General features: G+C 53.1%; 3 protein-coding genes across 3 annotated transcripts; 2 read left to right on the top strand and 1 right to left on the bottom strand.

The window, feature by feature from the left end:
• Positions 1-1,289: 1,289 nt before the first annotated feature.
• On the top strand, positions 1,290-5,675 carry HD553DRAFT_301245 (RNA dependent RNA polymerase-domain-containing protein; the record flags this gene model as incomplete). The annotated part of the gene is made up of 12 exons (XM_046178656.1): positions 1,290-1,596; positions 1,897-2,012; positions 2,071-3,022; positions 3,095-3,108; positions 3,172-4,096; positions 4,167-4,291; positions 4,347-4,494; positions 4,551-4,669; positions 4,732-4,901; positions 4,959-5,043; positions 5,100-5,302; positions 5,375-5,675. 12 exons carry the CDS (start codon positions 1,290-1,292, stop codon positions 5,454-5,456), a joined length of 3,246 nt encoding a protein of 1,081 aa, XP_046033013.1. The 3' UTR covers positions 5,457-5,675.
• A 1,435-nt stretch (positions 5,676-7,110) lies between these two features.
• HD553DRAFT_346019 (MFS general substrate transporter) lies at positions 7,111-9,577 on the top strand (the record flags this gene model as incomplete). The annotated part of the gene is made up of 13 exons (XM_046183159.1): positions 7,111-7,386; positions 7,464-7,590; positions 7,668-7,781; positions 7,853-7,975; positions 8,053-8,170; positions 8,241-8,506; positions 8,581-8,591; positions 8,658-8,908; positions 8,974-9,043; positions 9,102-9,173; positions 9,243-9,276; positions 9,334-9,472; positions 9,532-9,577. The coding sequence occupies 13 exons, from the start codon at positions 7,111-7,113 to the stop codon at positions 9,575-9,577; spliced, it is 1,647 nt and encodes a 548-aa protein (XP_046033012.1).
• Positions 9,578-10,310: 733 nt separating this feature from the next.
• On the bottom strand, positions 10,311-11,299 carry HD553DRAFT_143359 (uncharacterized protein). The gene is made up of 2 exons (XM_046176682.1): positions 10,741-11,299; positions 10,311-10,650 (listed from the first exon to the last, which is right to left on the bottom strand). The coding sequence occupies exons 1-2, from the start codon at positions 11,212-11,214 to the stop codon at positions 10,423-10,425; spliced, it is 702 nt and encodes a 233-aa protein (XP_046033011.1). The 5' UTR covers positions 11,215-11,299; the 3' UTR covers positions 10,311-10,422.
• Positions 11,300-13,731: the final 2,432 nt, after the last annotated feature.

Here is a 13,731-nt window from a genome sequence, read left to right as displayed (position 1 = left end):
CTTCCCATCGACAGGGCTCAAGTGGCAGGAGACGAGGAGGAGGCAGTGGAGCAGACTATCAGGCGGGACCTAGCAGACCTCCTTGGGAGCTCGAAAACAACGCGGTCGCGACTCCTGCTCGTTTCAACAACACCCCCAGACGTACGGCTCCTGCCAGGTTTCGTACGGCTCAGACAAGGAGCTTGCCCCATCATCACATCGATCCGAGATCTTCTGGTGCTCCGGGAGCAAGATATCCCCAGCTTCAACCCAACGGTTCGGCTTTTCCTCGAGGACCTCATGTGAGGGATTATTCTAGGGTTCAGCAGGTTCAGCCGGGGTACGAATCGTTGGATCGGGGTCCTAGAGATGCCAATGGGTATGGACCTCCCGCAAGAACTGGCAATTATCTGCCTATCGAAGCGTTCGGTTTCGATCAGTCTACTAGCAGCCGGATTAGGAAGGGGATGTTGCTCAGAGAGTCCTCACGGGAACACAAGGCCTTTGAGAGGCACCCTACCGCATCCAGCTCAGCCATAGAATACATGAATACTACTTTGAACAGACCTCGAGGAGGTTTTGCTTCTGGTCTTCGAAGTCGTGGTAGAGGCCGAGGTCGGGGAGATTTTCGAGGTGGACGAGGAGGAGCGAGAGGGTCCCGCTTTGATGGATCAACTTCAGCAGCCGAATCGAGTGACCAGTCGTCAAGAGGCAGAGGAGGTCACAGGCGGGGTCGTGGACGAAGTTTTCTCCCAGGTGTAAACTTGAGCAGGTCCGAGCTTATCACTAGAATGCTCAGGGAGGAAGGAGAAGGCATCGAAGAGCCGGATCTCAGTGTTACCATCGAGACTCGCACCGAAGGTTCCTCTATCGCCAACGGGGGTCTGGAAGTGTTTGATATGGGAGAAACCGAAGCGACATTTTCTACCAGGAGTGCGAGTCCGGTCACTTCGCTGGATAGCAGGTCGGAGTTTATAGAAGAAACGGAGATGGGCAAGACCTTGCGCGAGCTAGAGGCGATGGACGTCATGGTCACTGAAGAACTGCCTGAAGAGATGAAAGTGCCTCGCGCCGAGTCACCCAGTCTTCAATCCGATTCAGACCTGACGTTGCCTCGCACCGAGACGGAAACTGAAACCGAGTCCGACTCGGACGACGACGAGACTAGTGGAGCCGACGCCAGCGATGAGGACAGTTCGTCTGGGGTCGAAAAGCCATCGTCGTCGAGGAGAAAGGCCGAGTTGGACGGATTTGAATTGCGTCGGAAAAACCCGTACCGTTTCTCGCCCGATAGTTTCGCTATCGGAGTCATGGATCATACCGGCAAATTCTCGCCTGGTTTCCACACGCCCACGATCGAGTCGTCGATCGCCTTTGATGCGCGGAAAAAGGCCTTTCTTATCGACGTCATCCCGACCACGCCGGAACCCCTGCCAGCTGCCATGGAACTGGTGGATGCGTGTATCAGGGTCGAAGACATCATCGAAGGCGGTGTGGCCATTGTTGCGACCGCACACGAGGACTTGATCGATGTCACCATGACCATCACCTGCCGAAGACCGCCTCAGTTCTTCATGCCGGTGCTCGACGAGCATATGCAACCGGCCTACAAGGATAGTCGGGTGGTTGAAGCTACTCGGGCCGAGTTTCAGCGGGTTGCAGAGAACGTTCGCGGGATCCAATCGACCCCGTTCATAGACAAGGAATCGGCTCGAGGTGGTTTCGCCTCGCTGAGACGCCCACCAGGTACCCACATTCGCGATGAAGGGACGTCTGGAAAAACGATGCTTGGTACTCCGGAAAGTATCTACAACCGTCAAAGAGGAGAGAGCTTGCGAGCCAGCCACACCCGGCGTCGGGAGCTGCAGGTCCCGAAAGAGCAGATTGGGTTTGGTCGACCTCATCCTAGTAAACCAGAGTCCGGAGCGCTACTTCGATGGCGGAGAGCTACGGAATTCGACTTTTCTGGCTCGTTCAATGGGTGGGAGAGGGACGCCGGGAGCATCAATCCTGATGGGGATGTACGATACAAGGTGAATGTCGGTGCGATCGAGATGCGAGTGATTTGTCCTGACGCACTGTGTCCATCAGGTCAACTTTTGGGGGACATACCGCCTAACTTTCTACCTCATGCCGGCCGAATACCGTTTGCTGCAAGCATGTATGCGAAGGCTGAGATTGATTGGCGAAGAGGATGGCGAAAATTATATCTCGTCTACAACCGATTTACCAGCTGTTCCGAAACCGCCGATCCCGCCAGAGACGCCCATTCCCGAACACGAGACCATGATCCGTCCCGTGATCATCTCCGAGATCGACTCTGTCAAGGATTTGCCATTTGCTACCCGATACCTCGTCGAGGGTCTGGTCTCCCAAGGCCTGGTTCAGTCGCACCAAGTCGAACGCATGGTTGAGATCGTCAATCGCCTGGATGGACGAGGCGAGTACAGAATCATGAACCAGGTCCTCAGCGATCTCTTTTCGGCCGAGAGGATGGGCAACATGGAGGTCACCTTGGAGAGGCGGGCCAAACTGTATGAAACGCTGGAGAAGCTGGTCCGACCCAAGAGATCCAAGCAGGATATCGCCGCTGAAAAGTCCACTGCCGAAGAGCCTAATCATTCGGTCAAGGTTAGACGAGCCATCATCACGCCCACGCGAATGATGCTTCAACCCGAGACCAAGGAGCAGGGGAATTCCGTATTGCGACACTTCAAAGAGTACCATGATCGCTTTTTGCGAGTGCAATTCAACGACGAGCATGATCAGCTGCAAGTCAACGTTTCGGTCAAGGAGGCCAACGCCATCAATCCAAAGGCCGGAACCATGGCTCGGGTTCACCGAGCGTTGACCCATGGTCTCGTCATCGCGGGGAGGAAATACGTATTCCTAGCCTCGTCTGCTAGCCAGTTGAAGGAACACAGCTGTTGGTTCTTTGCAGAGCTCAGCAAAAGCGAGAATAATGGGAAGCGATTCGGTGTGCAGGAGATCATTCAGTGGATGGGCAATCTCGACAAGGAGCGAGTTATCGCGAAGCATGCAGGTGAGCTTGGCCCGAATCTGACAGTATCCACTCCAAAACTTACAGACAAACATCTTGTGATACCGCTCACAGCTCGACAAGGTCTTGTGAGTCGATTTGTATACCTATAGCAGAGGTTCCTTATGCTGATACCGGCAATCTCTTCTCAGGTTTTGTCAACCACTCAGGGAGTCGACATGGCCATCAAGCTTAGGCGGCCCATGGATGACATTGTGACCCGGACAGACCCGTCTGATCCCAACTCTAGCGTTCTGTTCACCTTTACCGATGGTGTCGGGCGCTGCGCGCAAAACGTGGCAGATCAAGCCGCAAAGGACTTAGGATTCGATGATCACGACGTCCACCGTCATCCCTCGGCGATACAATTCCGTCTCGGGGGAGCAAAGGGGGTACTTTGCGCTTGGCCTACAGTGAAGCCGCGGGAGATCTTCTTGCGACCTTCGCAAATCAAGTTCGAATCTGACAGCAAGAAGCTTCACGTCGTCCGAATCGCTCAGTTTCGGAGAGCTTTCCTCAATCGACAGTTCTGCATCCTGTTTGCCGCGCTCGGAGTCGATCCGGAAGTCATCAAGGGTCTCATCTGGAACAAGGCCAAGTCCATCATCGGCTTGGCCGAGCGAGTCGCAGCGAGTCGGTTGACCAGGAAGGATCTGTGGATGATCGACAAGGTGGCTACCTTCCCGATTGCCGCCTTGATAAACGCCGGATTTCACAAGGACCCGGTTGTGCTGGACGTTTGTACCGTTACCGAGCGACGCATGCTCACGGACTTGCGATGGCACGCAAGGGTCGAAGTCGATAAGGGTGTATATTTAATGGGAGTCGCAGATGAAAGCGGTCTCTTGCAGGAAGGCGAGGTATTTTGTCAGTATGAGGACCCGGAGAGCGAAGAGGGCCCCGTCATCGTTCAAGGAGATTGCGCCATCACTCGAGCTCCAGCACTGCACCCAGGCGATATCCGCAAAGTCAAGGCGGTTGATATCCCAGAACTCCGTTCGCTCAAGAACGTCATCGTTATGAATGTCAAGGGGCAGCGAGACCTTCCCAACATGTTGGGTGGTGGGGATCTGGACGGTAAGCCGCCTGGAAGAACGATTGCAATCGATCATACACCACATGCGCTGAATTATGTCCATCAATTCAGGCGATGACTATACCCTGATCTGGGACGAGAGATTTGTGAACCCTTTGCAAGTGGCTGAGCCTGCCGATTATACCGCGATCAAACCGACGAGCGTGGCTTGGGTCGATCACAAGGACATCAAGGAGGTAGGTTGGCCTTGCGAAGAGAAGATAGCCTTGGCTGACCCGTTGCTTCTGCCAGAACTTCGTCAATCATATCCTGAACGACCTGCTCGGTTTGATCGGAAACGCGCACCTGGCCTACTGTGATCTCGAGCCAGAGGGACCATTCAGCAAAAAGTGTTTGCAGCTTTGTCAGCTCTACAGTACGGCGGTGGACTTTGCCAAGAGTGAGCAATGCTGGTCGGTTGTCGTCAACACGCAACGCTGACGACATGCCTTGCAGCCGGTGTGCCGGCGGAGCTGCCCCCTGACTATCGACCCAATCTCTGGCCGGACTTCATGGGCAAGGAGCCGTTCCGTTCGTATCCCGGTAACAGCGTTCTGGGAGAAATTTTCCGGATGGTGCGTGTCTCGAACGGAATGAAATCGGAAAGCCGCCCTGATTCAGATCTACTCTCGAATAGGTCGAGACAAAGGAACCCAAAGGTCTATTTGTGGCAAAGACAGCGGACGATATCCGGCCCAGCATGATCGATGCAAGGCTCGAACAGGTGGAGATCCCGAAAGCGGTCATGGCGCTGGCCGCGAAGCTCAAGATGAAGTATGACCTCGCTATATCCGCATTGATGGCAAGGTGAGTCACCGTGTGTCATGCATCTAAGCGCCAACTCACCACCGTCTACGAATACAGGTATCGATTGACCGAGATGGAATTAATCAGCGGGCTCGTGCTCAAGAATGGACGACGTCGGCGAATCCGAGATGGTGATCTCAAGGTGAGCGACATCGCAAACCGTCATGTTGAGTCTATCGTTAACAGACTTTTCGACAGGACCCGATGAGACGCGCCTATCGAGATATCGTGACCGATATCCTGGACCTCGCTATTCACGCCATGATCGACCTGAAGATCTCGTCGAATCTCGGACCACATCCCTTGTTCGCCGTGGCGGCCTACAAGATCACATACCAGCCGAAGAAATACCAGAACGTCATTCCAAACCTCACGCTTACCGACGACGATGAGCCTCAAACGTAAGTTGGCAGCGCTTGTGGTCTTATTTGCTCAGAGCATTGCGGCTGCTAAGTACGCAAACTTGATTATAGAAAACTGCTGTCCTTTGCATGGCTGGCCTGGAAGGACATCCTATCGCTCCCGGTCTTCGAAGGACCTTATCAGGCGGACTGATCCACTTAGGATTGTGGGGTCGAAACTACAAGATACATTTTACACTACATGAAGATTTCTGGGAACAAGTTGTATACCGCCGAGAAGATCCGAGGCTACTCTTTTATGCATTACAAACGGCCAGGCGCTTTTCATACCTCATCGCCGAAAACTAGAACCAAATCACCACCAAGAGATGCATATATACACGCATGCCATCGGGAAAAGTTACGTAAGGATATCATCATGCAAACGCACAGCATCTCGTTACGTCGCATACGATCCTTTCGCCTTGAGCGCCTGCTGAACTCTCATGTCGGTTCGATTCTGGTGGGGACGCCTTGCTACCGGACTCTACGTTTCACTCCAACCGAAACTTCCGTTAGCCATCGAGCTCGTGATGCCCAGTCAATGCAGGTTGAAATCGAATGGATCGCCGCACGATAAGACTGCAGGGCGCAAACGTCCTCATCTCACTCCTTCATACATACGGGTTCTTCCGCGGATCAACCCGGTCGGCAAGGACGAATGCAGGCCGGAACAAGACAGAGATGCAGAACGACCAACCAGCCTAGCCAACCGTACCCACTCGGATAAGAACCTCAGCCTCCATATCCACCCGACCGTCGACTGCGAGCTGGTCGAACCTGAACGGGGCGATTGACATTGAGATCCGGCCGCGATTGCCATATTGTCTTCTTTCGCGTTTCAAATCTCGTCCTTCTTTGTGCAGCGTGACGCGCTTGCGAAGCGGATCCAAAAAGAAGACAAAAGAACAAATGCGCTCTCTCCCTTGGCGATCACCTTGGACCCCGTTCTTCTTTGTTCCTCCAGCCAGAGAATGGTTCAGAGACCCAGGGATCCCTCCCCGCTTTCGATAAACGAGGGAAACTGAAGTGAGACGTCGTGGGTCGGTCGCCGAAACACTTGCTCGCACGCGTTCAGGTCGTTTCAAGGGGGATCTAGGGGAGAACAATAGGACTCCGTTATCTCGTCGACATCAAACCAAGATTGCACGGGGCGATATCGATCGAAACTCTGGTTAGCTCAAACGGGGTGGGAGGACACATGGCGGTCGATTGAACCATCGCTAGCTCCCTGATATGGTCGATGGCGTTTGCGGCAGACCGGTGCCTTCAGCCACAAAGGACCCTCCCTTCCCTCGGCCCGGGTCCCTCGTGATCGCCTCGGCGATCCACTTTTTCTCCAAAGGCCTTTGGTTTGATCATCGATCAATCTCATCAATGCATCAGCAGAATTTCGAGGATGATCGATATCTCGTCGTCGACACTTCGTTCGGCAATCCCTCCTCGCCCTGACCAAAAGGAAGCACCGGATGGGACGACGACCCCGTTATCCAACCATCCTGCCATGCGAAAGAAGCGTGGACGTGGAGGCTGGGCAGAGACACCTCATCCTCACGTCTTCTCGGCGGGCCGAGGATCGGTGGATCAGGTCGCGGCAGGTCCTCACAAGTAGGTCCAGCGCCACCACACCAGATTTTCACCTGCGAATCCTGGGGATGGTGGAGGAGAGGTATATAATACCGACAGCTGATCCCCGTCAATCTTTCCCGTTCGCTCCTCGATATTTTTTATTTCCTTCAGGCTCATTCCCTCAATCCCTTCTTGACCTTCACCTTCTCTTTTTGCACTCGCAACCTCTTCTCACAATAATGTCGACCGAGAAGACCCCCATCTCGGCTGCGGGCTCTTCGTTTGACAATACCGATACCCACCCCGCCATCACTCCCAGCCCTACGGCTCCTTCGTCTACCTTGGAAATCTCTCCGGAGAAGCACGACGCTAAGGACGGTTCGGACGATGGTACTGGACACGTCCACGAACTTCACGCTCGGCCCGATACGGCGACCGAGTATCAAGAATTCATGAACTTGCATCAGCGGTTCAACGGTAGCAAAGAATGGAGCAAGGTTCTTTGGAAGATGGATGTAAGTACAAGTCGAGCCTGGACTTCGACCTTGCGCTTCATGTCTGATTTCACGTTTCTCTCTTTGATTCTCCCTAGATCCGAATCTTGCCCCCACTTGCTATCGCCTACCTCTTGGCCTTTCTCGATCGAGGTAACATCGGAAACGCCAAGGTCGCCGGATTGACCGTTACCATCCCCATGTCGGATGCCCTCTACAACACCGGTAAGTCTAACTTGCTAATTTCTCGCTGGCCTTTCTCTCGACATTGACTGACTGGTATACATCTATCGCCGCAACAGGTCTCGCTGCATTCTTTATTCTCTACATCCTGTTCGAGATCCCCGCTCAGTTCTTTCTGAAGCGTTTCGGGGCTCGATGGTGGATCAGTGGGATGGTCATCGCTTGCGGAATCGGTGAGTCTCTCCCGTCAAGGCTGTCCATCAAAACTCTCCGTGTATATTGATGCTACTCCTGATCCCGATAGTCATGTCCACCGCCGCCTCTATCAGCTCTCCCGCCGGCTTCATCCTCTTCAGGCTCTTCTTGGGTCTCTGCGAATCGGGCATCATGCCTGGTGTTAACGAGATCTTGAGCTGTTGGTACACTCGTGAAGGCAAGTCCTTGCGTCTTCCAAGTCCGTCTCGTTGGATCACAAACTGACTTGCTGTTACCGATCTATCATAGAGCTCGCTCGACGAGTTGCGATCTTCTTCAGTTCGGCCTCGCTCGCCGGTGCTTTCAGTGGTATTCTTGCCTATGGGATCACCGGGTTGGAGGGTCGATACGGCATTGAAGGCTGGAGGTGAGTCTTTCGCCCCCGTTCTCGATCTGATGATCTCTTGACTGACCTGAATTTTGGGAACCGCGTGCAGATGGCTCTTCCTGATCGAAGGAGTCATGACCTTTGGCTGTGGTATCCTCGGACCTCTCTTGATTGTCGGCTATCCCAAGGACAAGCACGGCTGGCTGTCCCAGGACGAACAGCGTTACCTCATGCTCCGTCAAAGGTTCAGCACGAACGGTCAGACGACCGCTCGAGGCGAGAGCAACGCGCCGGGGCTAGTCACAGAGGTCGCCAAGAGGTGGCACATCTACCCTCAGATGATCATCTACTTTTCGCACTCGCTCTATAAGTATCGTCGCTTTCGTCCTGGAGTATCCCATATGCTTACCTCGTGATTTCTTCATTCTTCGTTCTTCGTTTGGGATCAGTACTGGGATACGTGAGTGGCATACATGCTTCTGTTTAGCCAGACAACCGATATCTAACCTCTTCATTCGCGCATCAGAGTATCACGTTCACCCTCCCTGTCATCGTCCGGTCGCTCAAGTTTTCCAAGATCGAATCCTACCTCATCCCCGTACCCATCTACTTTGGAGCTTGTCTGTGGACCATCCTGAACTGTCACATCAGCGACAAGCGCAAGCGTCGAGCCGAACATGTCGCCGGTCCTTTCCTGCTGGGAATCTTGGGTCTCATCTTCACCATCGGTGCGCGAGCCAAACCGGGGCTCATCGGGCTGACTATGACAGGTCTTGTGTAAGTGGTCGCACGACGTATCGCACTGGCGGGTACGATTAGGCTAACATTCGATGCCTTATCAGTTTCATCGTCTTCGGAGCGTATTCCGCTACCCCTCCTTCGCTCGCCTGGACTGCTTCCAACTTCCCCGAAGTGAGCAGAATGCGCGGATAGACAGCCTTCCATGTGCTGATCCGGACTCGTCCCGTAGCCACATAAGCACGTCGCTTTCGGTTTCCAGCTCGCTTTCGGAGCCTTTGGTGGTCTCACGGGATCGTTTATCGTGGGTGTTTCGTTTTGGTCAAGGTCGCGATAGGCTGTTAAGCTGATCTCGCCGGTGTCTCAAATCTAGTACCTGAGCAAAGAATCGCCCTTGTTTGATACCGGTATGTACAAAGTCTCCCCTTTGAGTACCGACCAGGATGCTGAAGCTTCGACATTAGGTTACATCGTTTCGCTTGTCGTCGCTTCTATCGCCACCGTCTGCTGCATCGTTCTCAAGATCGGTTACGATAGGGCCAACAAGCAACGAGACGCGCTTTCGAAAGAGGCCATTGAAGAACAATGGAGCGAAAAGGACATGTGAGTTAAGGGGCCGAGTTAAGCAGGTATTCTGGTGTCTCATGCGATTCACGTTGCAGCGCGGCCGCGGGGGACAGGTCGCCGTACTTCCGATACTGGTCTTGAACAGCACGGATATGTCTCGTGAATATAGATTTAGATAGGATAGAATGCGTTAGGATCAGGAGGATGTGATCAGGCTACGGCTTCTTTGGTTGCCAGGGATTCCTTTTGATATAAATTCAGTACGAGACATCGGGGCTGCCTCGAGCGCCTCGAGCTTTGGTTCCATCCCATCCGTTACGTCCATTCGGCTAGCCTTATCGCTCAACGTCCATTAGAAAAATTGACAAAGGCAGACCTTGTGATCCTTGTTCGAGGCTGTCTCTATACATTCCTCGCATGCGAAATAGTCTAGTATCCCATACAACAATGCGGAAGGCTAATTATGATGGCCCGAAGGGTCTGCGGGAAAGCCATGTTATACGATAGTACGACAGATATAATACAGATACAGACCCTAGTACAAACATCAAGCTCATTGCAGTATCCTGGCCCTAGACTATCGACTGTGCTTGGCTTGTCTTTGCACGTCGTCGATGACTTTGCTGCCTTTGAATGTAAGGGTGAAAACGGAAGGGATGACGCCCTCGATATCGTATCTATTCCTAGACCTGCCGACAGTACGACTGCAAATGGACCAGCTTGTCACTATTCGGTATTGGGAAGATCACGACTTTCATGTTGAGTACGGCAGATTGGGGGTGACCTCGACCAGGTTGATATCGGCGCATCGACCTCCGACATATATTGACTTGATTCGGCATGAAGGCCACGTGTGAAGTCGGGCGAGCTTTCTGACTGCCCATTCGGCCCGCATTTTCGAAGATCGTAGGCTCCGTTGAAAACCAGGGCCAGATCAGGAATCGAAGGATAAGGAGCTCCCCGCACAGCAACGCCGTGACGTCTGTTCAAGACAATCCGCATAGCTGCCGATCGACTTTTTCCGCAGAGTCCGACTGAGGGATTCCAGCTTCCTCCGACTTTGACACCTCGGGCTCCTTCGGCCGAGACGGCTCGAGCTCTTTCGTCTCACCGGTCTTAGACTCGTCATGCCCAGAGGTTCCCGGCTCGTCCAACTGCGAAACCCCGATTTCGTCGATTCGAAGAGCGAGTGGAAGGAGCCAACGATCAACCTCCTATAGGCGAGCACATAACAAAGGAGATTTCAGTACAGGATTCCCAGGAATGGTTTAATCGGAGGACGACGATTGGGCTCGCATGCTCACCTTTGCATGCACCGATGCAACGTCCAGACCAGGCTCCGACTCTGGTGGATAACATGACAGGTCATGGTGGTCATCTTGCGTAATTCTCGCCCTCCCTTTTTCGAGTCTCCTTCGCCACCAAGAGAGGGCAGCCGGCTCGACGCCGATAAGCTTGAAAGGATGATGCTGTTGCACCAGTGCTCTGATGATTCCGGAGACCTTAATGGTGGCCGACGTGATGGGGATGACGTCCTTTCCACGGACGATGTCTTTACAGCGACGAAAGACCTCACACGGAAAGTCTTTGCTCGGTATCCCGGGAGTATGGCTCTGGACCCGGTTCGGCAGCTCTTTTCCTTCGAGCCACCCGGAGATACGGACCCAGGCTATCTCGTAGCGTGCCAGAGTGTACAGATATTGGTCGAGCCTCTCTATGAAAAAATTGAAGCGATGATCGTCAATTTCCATAAAACGATCCGAAGGCCCACAGCCCATTACTTACCGAATTCATCCCGAGCCTACGACACGAAAAGGAAGTGTGGAAGGTTGTGAGTTCGAGGCAGACACAGTCGTAAGGCTCTCGTAACCCGAAACCGTACTCACGATAGATACCCATTCCCACAGAGCGGTCAAGATAGTCGCATTCGGCCTGACCCAGTCCGGTGGTTCCCTTTGTGTCATGAGGAGTAAGCAGGTTCTCGTCAGAGCCACCTGACGCAGTGATTCCCAGGCGAGGATAAGTTCCCAACGGTAGATCGTCTCCATCTGCAGTCGAATGTGACGGATGTGTTGGTCGTTAGGCTTGTTGTCACACGGAAGTGTATATATGTTCTGGCAGCTTTGACTCACCTTGGCCCCACCTGCCGAAGTTGCAGGGAAGTGAAAGGCGGCGTAGAACAAGTGCTTGGGGTAATGATCTTCAAACGACGCTATACTGTCTCTCAGCAACTCTGGGGATTCGTACTGATCGCTCCAATTGCCGTGAGCGGGTTGACCACGTTCGGGAGGTATCGCCGCAATGAATTCTTTGAAACCTGGCCAGCTTGATGGGCTGTTTAGGCGATCGTGCCGGAGACCGGGATAGCGGCTGACTATATCGTCCATACTGCGTTCTGCTCGACTATCCGAATCCTCTGTGAGATCGGTCTCGAGGGGTAGTAGTGGTATTGTCCCTCGCTGGTTCGATGGGCGGTCGAAGTCGAAGCTGGATATCGGTAAAATGTGTAGAGCGAGTTGGCTGGGACTCGAGCACAGCGTTTATGACTATTAGATAGTCCCCTCCTTTGGCATTTGGTGGGTACGGATGTCGAATAACAGAGAATTCCTGGACAACCAGAAGTCGTGATGGAGTATTCGCTCTGATCAGTTAAGTAGCCAAGTAGCCAAGTAGAGTAGTAGAGTCTAGAGTCGCGTTCTCCCACGTATCACGTGCAGAGTACTGCTTCGCTTTCGTTCGTTGGTTCGTTCGTTCGTTCGTTCGCTATTCGGAAATCGTATGCTGAACTGCTGATCTCTTCTCATACAAATGAAACACACCCCACCACTGCTAAGTTAAGTAGACCCAGTAACAGGAACGTCAATCCACGCCTCGTCCACCTTCTCCCCCCCACTCCAACGATAAGCCCCAACCACCCTTCCGGGACATCGATATCGGGACCATCGGCTTGATCGTCTCGAGGCCAACCTGTTACAAAGGGTCAGGCAGTGTAGATGGAACTCGTAACAGGTCAGGCAAGGTAGATGGAACGAGTAGGTCAATCTGAACTTACCAATAGCGATGATCCCCAAGTGCAAGAACAGTAGAGCCCCACCTCCGATGACCCGGTCTTTGGTTGAGCCTTTGGTTGACGCTACCACAAGCAGTGAAACCAAGGTCCACAAGTACAGCAATACGAAGAAGGACTCGGCGAGGGTGAAGGGGTAGTGGCAGCGGGCCTCTTGTTTCGTTCGCTTGTGGCATCGAACTAGATCCTTGATCTGTGCGGCATTCTTTGTAGTAAGGGGCTTCAAAGTTATGAAAGTATCTCGCGTATCATCTACCGAAAAGCGGGGCAAAAAAGATACATTTACACGTCATCTTTGAAGCCCCCAGAGTATCTAAGCAAGTAACTTGAGAGGTATCTCTCGGCAAATTGATTGATATCGGTCAATTCGTCTTTCGGATGCTTATCAGCGGACATGTTTGCATTTAATCTCCGTTTTCGGCTCTACGGACAACCAAAACATCTCCTCGTCCGTGCCCGACCTTGTGATCGGCTGTTATGACCTTGAAGACCGTGAATCACCTACATCTAGACCGTCAATCGATATGACCCTGACGTCCTAGTCCGACCGCCCGCTACACTCTTTCCCTCCTCGCCTCATGTTGTTCAAGCCATGGTGCGAACCTCGGCTCGAAAGAGAGCGCTGATTGCGCTGGAGGGGAATGTCGAAGCGTTAGCCTTAGTCTACCAATTCCTGATTCTAGCGAAGGGGAGGATCCGACGACGACTCATATACGATTCCGACAACGACTTTGAGAATCAACGACTTACGACCTTGTCCCGACGGCTACGTAGCTTCCGAAATCTGCTCCTCGCCGCCATCCAACAGCTACATGCCGTCCAATCATCACGATATCTCAGCCGACCTATGGGTCGAGGGCTAAAAGCAAGAAGAAGTCCGCTGTTCGAATACTACCTGCATATGGACGATGTATGGTTCAAACAGATGGTTAGTGAACCCATCTTGACGTTGGATCTGTGCCGTTACCGGATAAGTGACCAGCTTCGCTTACATCCCTCACCTTGCTTTCTAAAGGCCCGAATGACGCACGACTCGTTCTTCCGCCTACATGGCCTGATCAAAGACGACCCGGTCTTCCACAACAACTCACGAAATCCTCAATCTCCATCAGAATATCAGCTGTTGTTAACGCTTCGTCGTCTTGGCATGGGAGGAAACGGTGCCTCTGTCGGGCAGACTGCTCAGATGTTTTCGGTGTCAGGTCAGTCCCAGCCGTTCGAACCTCGC

The sequence above is a fragment of the Filobasidium floriforme genome (genome assembly GCF_021052385.1).
Source record: "Filobasidium floriforme strain CBS 6241 chromosome Unknown HD553scaffold_27, whole genome shotgun sequence".
Taxonomy (NCBI): Eukaryota; Fungi; Basidiomycota; class Tremellomycetes; order Filobasidiales; family Filobasidiaceae; genus Filobasidium; species Filobasidium floriforme.
The sequence above is the reverse complement of the archived record's forward strand: the minus strand, read 5'-3'. Positions and strand labels throughout refer to the sequence as shown.

Excerpts from the sequence above, each read along its gene's own strand:
- HD553DRAFT_143359 (XM_046176682.1), bottom strand. The coding sequence starts at position 11,214 with ATGGGCTGTGGGCCTTCGGATCGTTTTATGGAAATTGACGATCATCGC. Across the intron at positions 10,651-10,740 it reads TTGCATCGGTGCATGCAAAG|GAGGTTGATCGTTGGCTCCT; the intron begins GTGAGCATGCGA and ends GCTCGCCTATAG.